This window comes from Ovis canadensis, chromosome 2 (assembly GCF_042477335.2).
Source record: "Ovis canadensis isolate MfBH-ARS-UI-01 breed Bighorn chromosome 2, ARS-UI_OviCan_v2, whole genome shotgun sequence".
In the NCBI taxonomy this organism is placed as follows: domain Eukaryota; kingdom Metazoa; phylum Chordata; class Mammalia; order Artiodactyla; family Bovidae; genus Ovis; species Ovis canadensis.
The window spans coordinates 6,502,652-6,520,093 of NC_091246.1; the positions used below are offsets into that span (position 1 = coordinate 6,502,652).

The 17,442-nt window shown below is 47.3% G+C and overlaps 1 protein-coding gene across 4 annotated transcripts in view; it reads left to right on the top strand.

Moving 5' to 3' along the window:
- ASTN2 (astrotactin 2) overlaps window positions 1–17,442 on the top strand; it is a 1,128,670-nt gene that overhangs the window by 227,866 nt on the left and 883,362 nt on the right. For all 4 annotated transcript variants that reach the window (XM_069573835.1, XM_069573834.1, XM_069573832.1 and 1 more), the window contains one exon: window positions 16,644–16,831. In XM_069573835.1, the coding sequence (XP_069429936.1) occupies window positions 16,646–16,831 (186 nt within the window). In that variant the 5' untranslated portion in view covers window positions 16,644–16,645. The remainder of the gene's footprint in view (window positions 1–16,643; window positions 16,832–17,442) is intronic.

A 17,442-nucleotide genomic window follows, 5' to 3' on the forward strand; every position in this document is an offset into this window, starting at 1 on the left:
CCATTAACAGATTGGTTTAGTTGCAGCTGAGTTCTAAAGATTAGGCTCACATAAAGCAGTGAGAAAAACAGCTGAGGGAGAGAAATGGTGTGAACAGGAGCACGGAGTTATACTTCAAAGGCAGGGGGACAGGGAGGAAGCGATGCAACTGAAGGCACGGGCAGAACACAAGATGTTCTCGGTCATGGTCTGACCACCAGTTGCCATAGAATCCAGGTTGGCGCTGTTCTGGCAGATGCTGTGAAGTGCGGTGGGGTGAGAGTTGGGGGTGCAAGTGAACCCCTTGCTCTTAGGATAGGAGACTATTCCCTGGTTCCTTCTGCTTCTGGGTCCCCATCTCTCCAAGCACCTTGGGCACCCGCTGTATCTCAGCACCCCCTTCTGTGAATTGGACCAGGGAGTCTCACTCTCTTGGGGGCCTCTGTTTTAATCTTATGTCAGCCCGTATTTATGAAGCAGGTGTTATTGCAAAAAGAAGTGCTAGGCTACCAAGAGGGAGTCAGAGGAGATAATAGTCGTCCCTGGTTCAGAAGAATCTCATGACCTAGCAAAGGAAATAAGAAGTATGGACAGGTGATCTTAGAGAGTCATGGGAGGGGTGGAAACCTGGCGGAGGGGTTCAGAGCTCAGAGGAGGGGAGGGCATCTGGGGCAGGGCTCTTAGAGGGATCAGTTTGGCTGGGTTTTATAAGGTGGATAATATCTGCATGTGGAAGAAGAGATTAGCCCAGCGGTCCCCAACCTTTTTGGCACCGGGCACTCGTTTTCTTGGCGACAGATTTTCCGTGCACCAGGGTCGGGGGGATCGTTTCGGGATGATTCAAGTATATTATATTTATTGTGCTCTTTATTTCTACTCTTATTACATCAGCTCTATGTCAGATTATCAGGCATTAGATCTCAGAGGTCAGGGACCCTTGTACTAGGGCAGCTCAGTCAGGAGGCAGCATGAACAAAGACTGGGAGGTTGGGCTGTGGCTTGGAGCACAGAGGCAATGGGTTTAGTTCAGTGTCTGGCCCTGGAATGAATCCATCACATGAAGATATCCCTTGCTGTCCAACCTCTCCCATCTGGCTGCAAATCACAGGTGGCATCCCTAGCAGGTAAGCCTGGTCTATTCATCTGTTCGGTTGCCAGGTTTTAAGGTATCATTTTCCCCCCTAACCCACAGCACTGCACAGCGCGATGCCCTCCCTCTCATCACATTTTGTGACCTGTCTGGTTGGAATCCAGCAGTGGCACTCACGGTGGGGTGGGGGTTGAAGTGAAGGTGCTGGGGGTTGACAAGTCAAACCCAGCAACCGATAAGGAACCATCCTGGTAACAGCTTCCAGAGGGGCTAAGGGAGCCCTGGAGTTAGGAGGGATTTCTATACCCTCTCCCCTTGTGCAAAATCCCTTTTAGGAGTCAGGAAGGTTCCATGTCTGCCTCTGAAGATCTGTGTCTCCGCACCACCACCCGGCCCTGCTGTGAATCCTTGTCTCTGTCTAACCCCCAAGCCCCCCCCACCCCAATCCATGAATAGCACAGGATTGTGAAGCTGTGTGTCTTCAGGCAAATTGCTATGTTTCTCTGGTCTTCGTGATCCCAGTCAGTACAATGGATGACTGGATCATTGATCACCATCCCTTTGCACTCTTTCCCTGTTGTGATTTTTCTATGACTCCAACTCATAACCAGTAGGAACCGGACAGAAGGGTCTTGAAGACTTTCCAAGTGAAGCAAGAGGTGTTGTCTCTGTGACCTCTGCCTTCTTTTTTCTATATTTGATCCTGTGTCATCCTCCATTGCTCTCGAAGCAACCCGATTCTCCTTGTCTTGCCAGTGGCAAGAGAGAAGAGGGAAGAGAATGCAGGCCAGTGACGGGGAGTGTGCCTAGGCTGAATGCTGCGCTGGCTCTTCCCGACACTTTGTCTCCCTTAATTCTCGCAGTGATCACAAAGGATTGCCTCTCTGATTCCTATTTTCTTTTTCTTGCCTCCATCATGTTGCCTGCAGATCTGAGTTTCCCCGCCCGGGATCAAAGTTGTGCCCTGCTGTGGTGAAAGTGCAGAGTCTTTTCCATTGGGCCACCAGGGACGCCCCATGATTCCCATTTTCCATATAAGGCCAGGGAAGCGTAGATACTAGATAAACTTAACTTGTGGAAGGTCACCCAGTAAACTATAGGAAGGAGCGAGGTGGTCTTACATTCACTCACTGTAAGACAGGAAATGCTCCCTGTTCCTCACTTTCCATCTTAAAAACAGAGGGTGCACCACTTAACCCTTGTAAATAATTATATATGATGGGATGTGCAGATGGAGCATCTTACCCAGGAGGATGCCTTCCCTGGTACTTCTGTCTCTCCCTAAACCCCCCACCCCCCATGTGGACTTGATCTCTCAGTCTTTCTACTAAATGTGCAAATTCCTTTTCTCAGCCCTACTCCAGAGAACACTGGGTTTGGAATCAGAAAACCAGAGCTTGAATTCACACTCCACCACTTACCTAAATGGAAGATCTTGTGGAAGTCCAATCACCTTTTTGGGTCTCAAATATCTCAGATAAAAAAAGGGGGGGCAGTATACTACCTACTGTATCCGTGTGGGTTTCCCATGGGGGCTGCCAAGTCAGTGAAGCAAAGCCCCTCGCTTAGCGCCTGGCACGTAGGCATTGGTGAACGTCCCTGTCCTCAGGATCCATGTGCAGTGTTGTGAAATGGGAGAGGAAAGCAGGGAGAAACATACATTGACTGTGAATTTTTTTTTTGTCTTAAGAAACAAAAGAAATAGCAAACACAAAGAAACTAAGGGTGCATAACGAAAGCTAAATGACAAGAAACAGGCGAAAAGATGCAGCAAGGAGGGAGGGAAATGGTTCAGGAGAGAATAACCAGGGGTAATGAGAATCAGTTCCATCAAGCCTCTGTCTATTTTCAAATCTAATCTGAAACGATATGCTTTTCTCCCTTGCCAATATCTCCTAATTCTTCTGTTCCCCTCCCTTATTTAACCGGGTATAACTATGTTATTTACCTCCACCGAGTGGCTGGGGAAAACAGTTTTGAGGAAAAGGCGCAGTTCCCAGAGGAGGTGGGGTGGGCAGATTGGAGGCAGAGGCAGAGATGGGCGCTGACAGATGGGGGCTGGAAGGGAGGAGGACCGGGGTTCCCCGGGGACTCTCTTCTGCACTGCTGCTTCAGGGCCAGGCTGGGTCGCAGCCCCTGCCGTCTCTCTACCTTCTATCCCTGCCGAGGGACCTCTCAAACCTAGCGCAGGAGCGATGCCATCCTGCAGGCGTTTAACCTCACCTGACATCAGGATCTCGTCGACCAACAAAGTGCCCAGCTTAGACACTCAGCCCGCTAGCCACATAAATAAATGGGGAGCGTTAACCCGCCTCTCATGCATGTCCCCGTGGCATCCTGTGCGTACTCGCTTCTGGCGTCGGGGTAGTTTCTGCTGATTTTCCCTTTCCTGCTCTCCTTGATGACTTGAGGGCAGGAAACTTATGTGCACCGAGTGGTACATTTATGCAACAAGTATTTATGGAACCCCTGCTGCAAGCTAAACACTGAGGATGGCAGTTATGGAGACAGACACAGTCCTCTGCTGTGAATGGATGCGTGGATGAATGAATGAATGGAAGCAAGAGGGAGTGGTGCTGCTGCTGCTGCTTAGTGGGAACCGAGGAAAATCCAGACTAGAAGGGAGGGTCTGTGGAGGCAGCACATGCATCGTTTCTTCCAGTCTCTCCACAAAGCCTCGCACTGTGCCGGGCACGTCTTAGACAGTCAGTAAATAATTAAGGTGAGGCACAGTGTTGAGTGAGGGGAATCGTGATTGCATTTGCTTTCAAGCCTAGCCACGGGACTTCACAGATTTCTAAGCACATTGCTAGGTATGACTGTATTTTCTCTCAATTCTACATTAGATATGATGTAAATAGGACAGATTATGACCACCACCCCCCCACACACACACACTACAAATAAAGAAAATCATAGAAGCTTTGTGATTTGTCCTGAGACAAACTGGCCAGTTGGTGCTTTACCACACAAACCTAGGGTTTCAACTCCAAATTCAGTGTTCCTTTCACTACCCCGGCTGTGTGATTATTGATAAAGTAAAAAATATTGGAATATATCCATCCATCCAACCACCCACTCATGTATCCATCATACATCCATCTATTTACCCATCCGTGCTTCCATCCATTCATCCATCCCTTTTAATTTGTAGCATTTGAAGAGCTTCATTAGTCTCTAAACTAGGACTTACTCTGATTGCATGAAGGTGTTCCAAGTGGGATCCAACACTTTTTATTCTGCTGGGAGATGCCCAGAGGTTTACCGTCAGTTCAGTTCAGTCGCTCAGTCGTGTCCGACCCTTTGCGACCCCATGAATCGCAGCACGCCAGGCCTCCCCTGTCCATTACCAACTCCCGGAGTTCACCCAGACTCATGTCCATCCAGTCGGTGATGCCATCCAGCCATCTCATCGTCTGTCGTCCCCTTTTCCTCCTGCCCCCAATCCCTCCCAGCATCAGAGTCTTTTCCAATGAGTCAACTCTTCGCATGAGGTGTCCAAAGTACTGGAGTTTCAGGTTTAGAATCAGTCTTTCCAATGAACACCCAGGACTGATCTCCTTTAGGATGGACTGGTTGGATCTCCTTGCAGTCCAAGGGACTCTCAAGAGCCTTTTCCAACACCACAGTTCAAAAGCATCAATTCTTCGGTGCTCAGCTTTCTTCACAGTCCAACTCTCACATCCATACATGACCACTGCGAAAACCATAGCCTTAACTAGATGGACCTTTGTTGGCAAAGTAATATCTCTGCTTTTGAATATGCTATCTAGGTTGGTCATAACTTTTCTTCCAAGGAGTAAGTGTTTTTTAATTTCATGGCTGCAGTCACCATCTGCAGTGATTTTGGAGCCCAAAAAAATAAAGTCTGACTGTTTCCACTGTTTCCCCATCTATTTCCCATGAAGTGATGGGACCAGATGCCATGATCTTCGTTTTCTCAATGCTGAGCTTTAAGCCAACTTTTTCACTCTCCTCTTTCATTTTCATCAAGAGGCTCTTTAGTTCCTCTTCACTTTCTGCCATAAGGGTGGTGTCATCTGCATATCTGAGGTTATTGATATTTCTCCCAGCAATCTTGATTCCAGCTTGTGCTTCTTCCAGCCCAGTGTTTCTCATGATGTACTCTGTATATAAGTTAAATAAGCAGGGTAACAATATACAGCCTTGACGTACTCCTTTTCCTATTTGGAACCAATCTGTTGTTCCATATCCAGTTCTAACTGTTGCTTCCTGACCTGCATACAGGTTTCTCAAGAGGCAGGTCAGGTATTCTGATATTCCCATCTCTTTTAGAATTTTCCACAGTTTCTTGTGATCCACACAGTCAAAGGCTTTGGCATAGTCAATAAAGCAGAAATAGATGTTTTTCTGGAACTCTCTTGCTTTTTCCATGATCCAGCGGATATTGGCATTTTGATCTCTGGTTCCTCTGCCTTTTCTAAATCCAGCTTGAATGTCAGGGAGCTCACGGTTCACGTATTGCTGAAGCCTGGCTTGGAGAATTTTGAGCATCACTTTACTAGCATGTGAGATGAGTGCAATTGTGCGGTAGTTTGAGCATTCTTTGGCATGGCCTTTCTTTGGGATTGCAATGAAAACTGACCTTTTCCAGTCCTGTGGCTACTGCTGAGCTTTCCAAATTTGCTGGCATATTGAGTGCAGCACTTTCACAGCATCAAATTTCAGGAATTGAAATAGCTCCACTGAAATTCCATCACCTCCACTAGCTTTGTTCGTAGTGATGCTTTCTAAGGCCCACTTGACGTCACATTCCAGGATGTCTGGCTCTAGGTGAGTGATCACACCATTGGATTATCTGGGTCATGAAGTTCTTTTTTGTGTAGTTCTCCTGTGTATTCTTGCCACCTCTTCTTAATATCTTCTGCTGCTGTTAGGTCCAGACCATTTCTGTCCTTTATCAAGCCCGTCTTTGCATGAAATGTTCCCTTGGTATCTCTAATTTTCTTGAAGAGATCTCTAGTCTTTGCCATTCTGTTGTTTTCCTCTATTTCTTTGCATTGATTGCTGAGGAAGGCTTTCTTATCTCTCCTTGCTATTCTTTGGAACTCTGCATTCAGATGCTTATATCTTTCCTTTTCTCCTTGGCTTTTAGCTTCTCTTCTTTTCACAGCTATTTGTAAGGTCTCCTCAGACAGCCATTTTGCTTTTTCGCATTTCTTTTCCATGGGGATGGTCTCGATCCCTGTCTCCTGTACAATGTTACGAACCTCCGTTCATAGTTCATTAGGCACTCTGTCTATCAGATCTAGCCCCTTAACTCTATTTCTCACTTCCACTGTATAATCATAAGGGATTTGATTTAGGTCATACCTGAATGGTCTAGTGGTTTTCCCTACTTTCTTCAATTTAAGTGAATTTGGCAATAAGGAGTTCATGATCTGAGCCACAGTCAGCTCCAGGTCTTGTTTTTCCTGACTGTATAGAGCTCCTCCATCTTTGGCTGCAGAGGACAGAATGGATCTGATAGTGACCCCCTTTTCACTCTCCTCTCCGCAGATGCTGTGTCAGTGTCTCTGTGTCTGCTCTGCACGATGAAATTCTGCACACTCTACGGGCATCCTCCCCGCGCGTGTGCAGCCTTCCCACCTCCTTGTCTCTGTCTCCTCCGTCTGAAATTCCCCCTGTTCCTTGGGCATCAGTTGAAATTTTGTCCATCCTGTAAGACTCCTCTCTGAATACTTTCTAGATTCAGCCAGAAGTCATATCCTCTGCTCTAAGCTTCCTGCTTTGATTTATAGCTACTCATAGCATGCTTTTTCTGTTCCTTGGACTGAGCTCCTGAGAATAGACTTCCTCAATGCCAGATCTCAGAAAAGGTTGGTTGACTAAATGAATTTTAAAGCGAGCATGTATTTGCATCTGCTACAGAGGTAATATATATTCCATGTAGAAAGCGTAGAGAAAAATGAATCATAACATGATTAAAATCACCTCTGATCCCCCCCAGTCTTGATGTTCCAGTGTACTTCTTTCCAGCTGTATATACATATACTTATGCCTGAACAGAATCTTAAGATTGTGCATTTTCTATGTAAACTTCCTCTGCCTTTCTATGAGAATGTAAGCCCCTTGAAAGTTAAAAGGTCTATCTTTCTCTTCATTTGCATTCTTTAGGGTGCTTAAGCTTGAGCCAGATGTTGAATAAATTTCTATACAGTAGTTAGGTGGGAATTAAGCAGTCATTGACATCCTGAGTTGCCATTTCCTCTCTCTGTCTTCTGGGAATGTCCATCTGAATTCAGATCTGGGGCAGCTCATTTCAGCTCACCAAAGATTTAAAGAACCTTCTTCTTTATATTTGGCAACTGTGTTAGTCACAGGGACACTCATGTAGCTGTTGTGTGTCCTTGTACCAAAGTCCAGCAAGAGAAGTGAGCTGTATAAACAGATCATTTTAACATAGATAAATACCATGTTAAGATTCTATAGCAGTATATATGAAGTAATGTGTAAGAGAAATGTTATTGCCTAATGCTCACTGAGGATCAAGATTAACATTAAAAGCTTGTTTATTTGTATCATCTCATTTAATTCTCATAACAGCCCTATGAAGCAGGTACTAATTGATGTTATTCAGATTTGATAGTTGAAGCTTGAAGAAGCTGTAAAGCTTCTCCAAAGTCATACAACTTGAACACGGGGCAACTGGAATTCAAAATCAAGCAGTTGGTCTCCAGTCTGTGATCTTATGCAGCATGCAATATTTCCTCTTTCTGGAAGCACAAAGAGGGTGTTCCATGGGGGTCAAGGAAGTCTTCCTGAGTGAGGGATGGGGTTCAGTAGGACAGGCTATCGCAAACTCTGAAAAAGCAGCCCAATGATGCAGAGTTAGGAAACAACATTGTGTATGTGGAGGATCACCTAAAAATTTGATGAGATTTAACATAGAAAGGTGTGAAATATGGTAAGGCAGAGGAGAAATGCAGATGACCGGCTGGTGAAATTAGTTTTCTTCCTGATGGGAATCAAGAGCCATTGAATGGTTTTTGGCAAAGAAATGGCAGGAGCACATTTACAAATTAGGCATATAATCTTGGTTGCCACTTGCAGGATGGCTGGAGGAAGGAAGCCTGGGGGCATGGATACCAGTTGGGGCTGCTAGGGAAGTCTCCATTTGCCCTTGGGATCCACTCTCCGTGCTTTCCCTCCCTGCTGTGTACCTTGGAGAGCCCACCTGTATGGAGCACCCTTGAGAGTCTGTGTGAGGTTGGCCCATATTTAGGCACTTGCAGATTAACTTTAGAAGGTAGGTGACCTTGGTGCTGAGTCATGACCTCCATGCTGGGTCATGCCTCGTCAGCAGTTGGGTTATTTTCCTGGATTATGCTACGTGAAGGTCACAGCAGCTGCCTGGCAGCCCCTTCCTACAGCTGTGGCTCTTTTAGGGTGTTATAACCCACCCTCCTTTTGCCCCCTCTGGCCTAGGATGGTAACAATGCTTTGCTTTTGCCAACTCTGGGGAGCTTCATCATTGTTTGACCTTTAACCTGCCTGTGACAATTAATTTGTCAACTTGACTGGGCTAAGGGATTTCCACAGAGCTGGCAAAACATTACTTCTGAGCTTGTCTCTGAGGGTGTTTCTAGGAGAGATTAGCATTTAAATAGTTGGACTAAGTAAGGGAGAAAGCCTTTGTGAGTGCAGGTGGGCCTCATCTAGTCCCCATCCTGGCTGAATAGAACCAAAAGATGGGGGAAGGCCTGGTTTGCGCTCTGCTTGAGCCCGGACGTCCATCTTCTCCTGCCCTCTGACATTACTGTCTTGGTTCTCAGGCCTTTAGCTCAGACTGGTGCTTACACCTTTGACTCTCCTGGTTCTGAAGCCTTTGGGTTTCACTTGGAGCCATACCACTGGTTCTCCTGGGTCTTCAGCTGGAATGTGGTGCACGGTGGGGCTTCTTAGCCTCCATCATCACGTGAGCCAGCCCTTCACAATCAGTCTCTTTCTACGTGTTTGTTTATGTTCTGTCGCTTCTGTTTCTGTGAGAACGCTAGTGTTGTGTTAGTCGCTAAGTTGTGTCTGACTCTGTGACCTCCTGGACTGTAGCCTGCCAGGCTCCTCTGTTCACGGAATTCTCCAGGCAAGAATGCTGGAGTGGGTGGCCATTTCCCTTCTCCAGGAGATCTTCCCGACCCAGGGATCAAACCCCAGGTCTCCTGCATTCATAGGCAGATTCTTTACTGACTGAGGCACCAGGGAAGCCCAGAACACTTCCAAAGCCTTTGTAAGTGATCACATTATTAAACACATCTCGATCAGCTTATGTGTCTTCTCTTTTCGGATGAGACCCTGACTGGCCCAGAGCCACTTGAAGCAGTCCACGGAGAGATGATAAAGGTTGGCAAGAAGGCAGCCACCGTAGAGGTGACAGTGTAAAGACTGACATTGTAGAGATGACAGTGAGGGGTGTGTATTTGAGGTCTGCTTCCCAAGTCCACTCAGCAGGACTTACTGCATAGAGGTGACTGCCCATGGAGGCTGGAACAGCTAATTGCAGGGGTGCGTGAAGTCAGTGTCCCTACCTTCCCCAGCTCCCTCTGCCTAGGCAGTGAGTTCATCCCACATAATGTCTGGCCCCCCCACCACCCCGCTCCCCAGTGAGGCAGAGACCATTTGCAAACTCATCAGAAGCGCTCTCTGGCCTTCTGTGAATAATCTGCCGGAGGGTCAGCTGATGCTGTGGAATCTGAAGGACCGGTTAGTTAGCCACTTGGGAGATGTTACCAAGATGGCTGGTGATCAGAAGAGCTGCTTATTTTCATAATGACCTTCAGGAATTAAATAAAAATACAATGAGTGCCATAGATTAGGAAGAACAAGCCAATTAAAACCACAACACGCCTTCGGGACTTTTTTATTTCTTTTCCAGGAGGCTGAAAGGCATCTGTGGCTGCTGAGACGGGATAGAGATCTTCCCAGAATCACTGATGAAGGCTGATCCTCTCGAATGGCTTTAGCGGGTGGTAGAGGGGATTTGAGCCTGTTGAATATTTCACGAGTTGCAGCCCATGTGGGGAGAACAGTGAAAGGTGAAGAGGCAATCCCTGGGTTTCTTTATGATTCCAATATAAAACTAAGCTCATTGGGCTTGGAGGGAGGCAGGCATTGGAGTCAGTCTACAGCCGGAAGGCATGGTGCACCATTCTCCTACTTTAATATCTGCTGTTTCATTTTATATTCATCATGTCAGCATAATCTGCCTTTATGGGAATCGTCTTGGTTCCCGACCAAATGCGTTTAGTCCCCCTTTTGCTTTAAGTTTGATTGTGATATGACTTGAAGACTTCAATGAAATGTTTATATGGAGGGAGCAGGGGAAGAGGAGAGGGAAAATGCAATTGGAAAATCAATCAGCAGGGAATTTCAAGAACCAGCTTCGTGCACGCTACTGTTTCTTTGACCCGTTTTTAATGGACATAGGACTAGCTCTCAGATCAAGTCCACTCAGCAGATTCCCTACAGCATGCTAAAGACTATACTTTGTTGCCAAACATTCAATGCCCTTAACTGTGTCTGAACCACATTCCCAGCCTGACACTCTTCTGCCTGCCTCCTTGTGCATTTGGCTTCGTTGCCCTGAGACACCAGCCACCTAGCCCATCTCCCTGCCTCTTCCTGTCCTTCAAGGACTACCAAGATACCCATCCTCTGCAACGCTCCTGTCACTACGTTTTGAAGATGTTCTTGGTCTCAAAGCTAGGAGAGTCCCGTCCCACGATCAAGTTCCCAATGGACCTTTACTTTCTTTTTAATTTCCTTGTGAGACTGAACACGACCTTCATCATCTTATTATGGATATGTGTATGAGTGTGTGTATATGTATGTGTGTTCATCAGCAGCAATCTGATTTTTATTGAGCTCTTATATATGCTCAAGTACTTGAAAATATGACAGGAATAAGACATACGAGGTTCCAGGCATTCTGGAGAGATAAGTATTAAATGCATGTTGAAGAAAAGTGATAAGTTCCATGGAAAGTGTGTGTAAAGGTGATATAGTGGAGAGTGGATGTATATGGAGAGCAGTAATTTATTATCTTTTTTAAAACATTGAAGTATAGTAGATTTACTGTGTAGTGTTAGTTCGAGGTCTACAGCATAGCAATTCAGTTTTATACACTTATTTTCAGATTCTTTTCTCTTATGGGAATACCAGACCACCTAACCTCCCTCTTGAGAAATCTGTATGCAGGTCAGGAAGCAACAGTTAGAACTGGACATTGAACAACAGACTGGTTCCAAATAGGAAGAGGAGTACGTCAAGGCTGTATATTGTCACCCTGCTTATTTAACTTATATACAGAGTACATCATGAGAAACACTGGACTGGAAGAAATACAAGCTGGAATCAAGATTGCTGGGAGAAATATCAATAACCTCAGATATGCAGATAACACCACCCTTATGGCAGAAAGTGAAGAGGAGCTAAAAAGCCTCTTGATGAAAGTGAAAGAGGAGAGTGAAAAAGTTGGCTTAAAGCTCAACATTCAGAAAATGAAGATCATGGCATCTGGTCCCATCACATCATGGGAAATCGATGGGGAAACAGTGGAAACAGAGTCAGACTTTATTTTTTTGGGCTCCAAAATCACTGCAGATGGTGACTGCAGCCATGAAATTAAAAGACACTTACTCCTTGGAAGAAAAGTTATGACCAACAGATAGCATATTCAAAAGCAGAGACATTACTGTGCCAACAAAGGTCTGTCTAGTCAAGGCTATGGTTTTTCCAGTGGTCATGTATAGACGTGAGAGTTAGACTGTGAAGAAAGCTGAGCGCCAAAGAATTGATGCTTTTGAACTGTGGTGTTGGAGAAGACTCTTGAGAGCCCCTTGGACTGGAAGGAGATCCAACCAGTCCATTCTGAAGGAGATCAACCCTGGGATTTCTTTGGAAGGAATGATGCTCAAGCTGAAACTCCAGTACTTTGGCCACCTCATGGGAAGAGTTGACTCATTGGAAAAGACTCTGATGCTGGGAGGGATTGAGGGCAGGAGGAGAAGGGGACAACAGAGGATGAGATGGCTGAATGGCATCACTGACTCGATGGATGTGAGTCTGAGTGAACTCTGGGAATTGGTGATGGACAGGGAGGCCTGGCGTGCTGCGATTCATGGGGTCGCAAAGAGCCGGACAAGACTGAGCGACTGAACTGAACTTTCCCTTAGAGGTTATTACAAACCGCTGAGGATAGTTCCCTGTGCTATACAGTAGGTCCTTGTTATTTATCTTTTTGTGTGTATAGTAGTGTGTGTGTGTTAATCCCAAACTCCTAATTTATCCCTCCCCTCACTTTTCCCCTTTGGTAACCATAAGTGTGTTTTCTATATCTGTGGATCTCCTTCTGTCTTATTTAAAAAGTTCATTTGTAGCTTTTTTTGTATTCCACATATAAGTGATATATGATATTTGCCTTTGTCTGACTTAGTATGATCTCTAGATTTATCCCTATTTTTGCCCATGGCATTATTTTCTTCTTTAAATGGCTGAGTGATATCCCGTTGTGTATATATACACCACATCTTCCTTATATATTGATGGGCATTTATGTTGCTTCCGTGTCTTGGCTTTTGTGAACAGTGCTGCTAGGAATATAGGGGTGCATGGATGTTCTCAAATTGCAGGTTTGAAGAGGAGTACTTTAGGTAAGGGGCTTCCCTGGTAGCTCAGCTGGTTAAGAATCCCCCTGCAGTGTGGGCGATGTGGGTTCAGTCCCTGGGTTGGGAAGATGCCCTGGTGAAGGGGATGGCTGCCCACTCCCGTGTTCTGGCCTGGAGACTCCCATGGACAGTCCACGGGGTCGCAGAGAGTAAGAGCCCCGTGGCCTCTCTGAGTAGGTGCTGGCTGGGAAGAAGGCCGCTTCCGAGGTTTGGGTGGAGAGTTCCAGAGAGACATGACAGAAAGCACATATGCACTACGGAAGAGGAACAGTAGTAAGTCCTGCGGGCTGGCGAGCATGCTGAGGGAATCATGTAGGCGGTGCTGCAGGATACTGCGCGGTTCCCCGGCCACATTTAAAAGGAGGATGTGCGCATGCGTGGGCAGCGACGTAGGGCGGCATCAGAATTCCTGCTGTGAAAGGACTGTGAGTCTCCTGAAGGCAGACCTGTGCCTCATTTCACTCCAGATGCTAGGCTGCTAAGCTGCCTGCCATCGAGCAGGTCCTCAGTAAGGCGTGTTGAATGACTAAGCAAAAAACATGGGAATAAATGAACACGAGAACGATGAGACCTTCTGCTTCCGCTAAGGCAGCTTTCCCTCCGAGGTTTCATGCCCCTTGTCCCCGCCCAACGGTAGTGTTTTTTTTTTTTTTTTTTTCTTCTTCTTCTTCTTTGCAGTAGCGTTCGGCTGGAGCCATTCTCTGTGATTCAATATTTACTGTGTTTCACGCACTGTTATTATCATTTAACGTTTGCTGTCTGCTGACTGTGCAGTCATCGCTGTAGCAAACAAAGAGCTCAATCTAGTTTTGGTCCTTGGGCTAATTTAGTCAAGGAAAAGGAAGGTGCTGTAAGAACAATGGGCACAGTAGAAATTGACCTGGACTGGGGAGTCCACTGGGTCCGGCTGGGTACCAGTTCACCAGTGACCTTAAACAAGTGCCTAAGCCCGTGTGACCCTCTGTGTTCTAGTCTGAACACGGGGATGGCAAGCTGCTTTAGTGATGGCTTTCAGGCACGGGCCAGACGAGCCCCAGCAGTAAGAGGCGCAGATTTAGCAAGCCTCCCCCAACCGTCTCTGCCTCCTTCTGTACCTGGCTGTGTCAGCCCAATGTGGCTGCCCCAGGGGCTCTCTGCTGGTGCCATTTCAGGGACTCTGAGCACAGTAAGTGCCCGCCCAGCCAACAGCACGCACATCCCTCTTTCTTGAGCTGCTTAATGAGAGACAACAATTTCCAGAGGCAAAGCCCAGTCCCTGGGTTCCCTGGACATCTGGTTCTGGCTCTGATGCACCGAGAGAAAAATGAGCAAGGCACCAAGCAAGGCCATTCACCATCGTGTCTTCACGTTGCCCTGGCCCAGCTGGCCGGCTGCCAGGGGAGCTGCTGCCAAGTCCGCGGGTGCTGAGGCTGGTGGCTGGGGAGATACCTGCCTCATAGACGAGGCACTGTGCCGCCAGTCTGCTCCCCGGGGCTGCAAGGCGAGCTCTGGGGTCCTTTGGTTCTCAGTTCTAGGAGCCGATACACTCCTGGGACCACCTCCAGCTCTTCTCCACTCTGAGTGCAGCAAGGGAACCCCAGGCAGGTTTTCCCTTGGATGAGTAACTCACCCTGTATCAGCTGCTTTGCCCTTGCTTTGGGATGAGGTAGGAGGCTCTTGGTTTAGAGCGGATGAGTGAGGTGAGCTGACTCAGGCTGTGGCAAGATTCTTCTGGCTTCTGGTTGAGAATAGACAGGCCAGGGTGGAAGAAGAGAGTCAAGAGTCCTTTGCAGGACTTCCCCGGTGGTCCAGTTGAGCATCTGTGTGCCAGTGCAGGGGACACCGGTTCGATCCTTGGTCCTGGAAGATCCCCCATGTTGTGGGGCAACTATGTCCTTGCACCACAACTGCTGAAGCACGTGTGCTCTAGAGCCCGTGGTCTGCAGCAAGAGAAGCCGCTTCAGTAAGGAACCTGTGCCCCACAATGTGAGAGTGAACCCAGCTCCCCGCAATTGGAGAAAGCCCACGCACAGCAACATAGCCCCAGTGTAGCCAAAAATAAATATATAAATAAGCAAAGGTTTTTTTTTTAAAAAAGAAGAAGCCTTTGCAGTAAGCCAGGCAAGAAAGGAGGGTGTCTTGGCTCAGGTGGTGCAGTAGAGGAGCTGGGAAGTGTTGCGTTTCAGGTGCCTTTTGAAAGATTTCCTGATGGGCTGGATGAGGAGTGGGAGAGAAAGCAGGCAATCAAGAATGTCTCAAGTATTTATTTATTTATTTTTTAAGCAGCTGAAGGGTGAATTAGATCCTGTCCCTATTAATAATAATTATGATAATAAATATTAATAGCTAACTTTTTATAGCACTTATTAAGTGGCAGATGCTCTTCCCCTGACTTTTGATTGTGAACCTGAAGGAGTTAGAGTCTATTGGGGGGGGGGGGAGGACGATGCAGAAATAAATCAGTAGCGTTTGGTGAACGGATATCATTGTCTCATTGCTTCAAGGTGACTGCTTTTAGTTCAGTGTGAGCAAACATGATGGGGCCTGGGGAGAGCTGGCTAGATAAGAAGGTCTAACATGTCTTCTTCGTCAGTCCTCCTCAAGCTCCTCAAGTGTGTGTTGAACAGGACGCCTCTGGGGACTAGGGGAATGCATTCTCTCGGTCTCTCCATACTGTGGTCCAGAGGTCCAAGTCTCGTGCACTATTAAGCCTCGTACGCTACTTGTCTATGGATGGATTGATTGCTTCTGTTTCCTACAGTAACTGATTTGAAGAAAGATCTGGTAATTCTCCAAGAACCCCATCACCCTCCCCCTCTATTCACAGGACATGCTGATTGGCCTTGTCCTTCAAAATATTTTCAGGGACATCTCCCTTTAGTAGACAGCACGATGGAAGGCCTGTAGATGCCAATGAAAGAACGCTTTTGGTACCATATGTCCTTGCCCTTCTTATCAAGAAGCTATGTTGGTACAATTACACTGAATGGAAGTACTGCTAAAGTGATATTTCTCAAGCATCTTCAGAGGGAAAAACATCATAGAAGCGAGAGTTAGGAAGTTCAAGTTAGGTGACTTTACAATTGACTAGAAAGTCCTAACTTCCCATTGGCTATATGAGATCAGTGGAGTGGGGAAGTGGGTTTTCGAGTATTTTTCAGCCATGAAAATCTTTGTGCCAGTGCTTCCTTGTTTGAGAGTACTATCTAGGCGACGTGAGGAGGGGAGTGAAGCTGCTCTGGGTGCAGCAGGAGTGATGGTTCAGAACAGCCCACTTGCCAAGCTCCTTTCCCGTAGAGGACGATCCTGAGCCCCTCAGCTGGGCCAGATGTTCTTTTGGGCCTTCCCAGCTCTGAGGTTCTGCATTTCTGCCATGAGCATTTCCAGCTGAGCTTCTAAAGAGTTCACACTCTGAGCTCCCCCGCTTCCCATTAAGGTCCTTCCTTCGCCTGCTTATAGTTCCATGGTCTCAGAAGGACGTACGCACCTTCTTCACCTCTTGCTTAGCTTGTTTCCACCTTTGGAGTGGAATGAGTTCCGCTATCATGCATGGTGCTATTGAAGGGGCACTGGGCAGACCTGGGTTCAAATCCTGATTCTGCCACTCTTGTTCTGGGATAACCTTGCTACAAGCTGACTGGCCTGTAAATGGAAGTGACAATCTCTGGCTCATGGAATTTTTTTTTTTAACTTTTCCCTTTATATCGGCGTATAGTCAATTAACCATGTTGTGATAGTTTCAGGTGCAAAGCAGAGTGACTCTGGCTCATAGATTTGATTTTGATGCTGGGAAAGACATCCAGCGCAGGGTAGATGCCTTTGGAGCTCCCGAATGTGTGTGGCTCCTCTCCTGCCTGGCATGCCGAGGCCAGGCCCACCACTCACCCAGTGCCTTGCCTCTTGTCTTGCAGAGATGTCAGGCACAGCTGCAGACATCTCGCTGGTCCACTGGCGGCAGCAGTGGCTGGAGAACGGCACCCTGTACTTCCACGTGTCCATGAGCAGCTCTGGGCAGCTGGCCCAGGCCACTGCCCCCACCCTCCAGGAGCCCTCGGAGATCGTAGAGGAGCAGATGCATATTCTCCACATTTCTGTGATGGTGAGTGAGCAGGAACCCAGGAGGGGGCTTCAGGGAGTTGGGGGGGGGCTGGTGATGGGGAGGTCAAGGTGGGGAGACCATGGCGGGAGGCAAGGCATTGCCAGCAGGTGGAGGGAAGGAGCTGGCTAAGTATGAGAGGTCAGAATGACGAACAGAAGGTCAGATGGAGTCTGCGGTGTCACTTGGGCTGATGTATACTCGTCCATCATCTGTCAGCTGTGACAAGCTAATTGTGCTTCAGAGGAGAAAATAAAGGGTCTCAAGCTCCTTGGCCTTTTGGCCGACATCTCTGGGAATAGCTGTTTAACATCTGCCACGTGCTCAGCCTGCCTGGCTGAGGGCTGAGGGCTGAGGGCTGAGGTTCAGTGCTCCAGCGCAACTGGCCTTTCCAAGAATGACTGAGCAAACAAAACTGGAGTGGGGCTGCCCTTTCCCAAGCACCCTTGATGTGTTTTAACCCTCACAGTACCCTCTTCAGTGTAGACCCTGAATGGTGGCCCCCGGAGCTGAACTCTGCATCGCCAGGGCTATTACATACCATCCCCCCTGCCCCGCCCCATTACCCTCACTTACATTTGTGAATACTGAGTCAGAGAGCAGAGAAAATTACC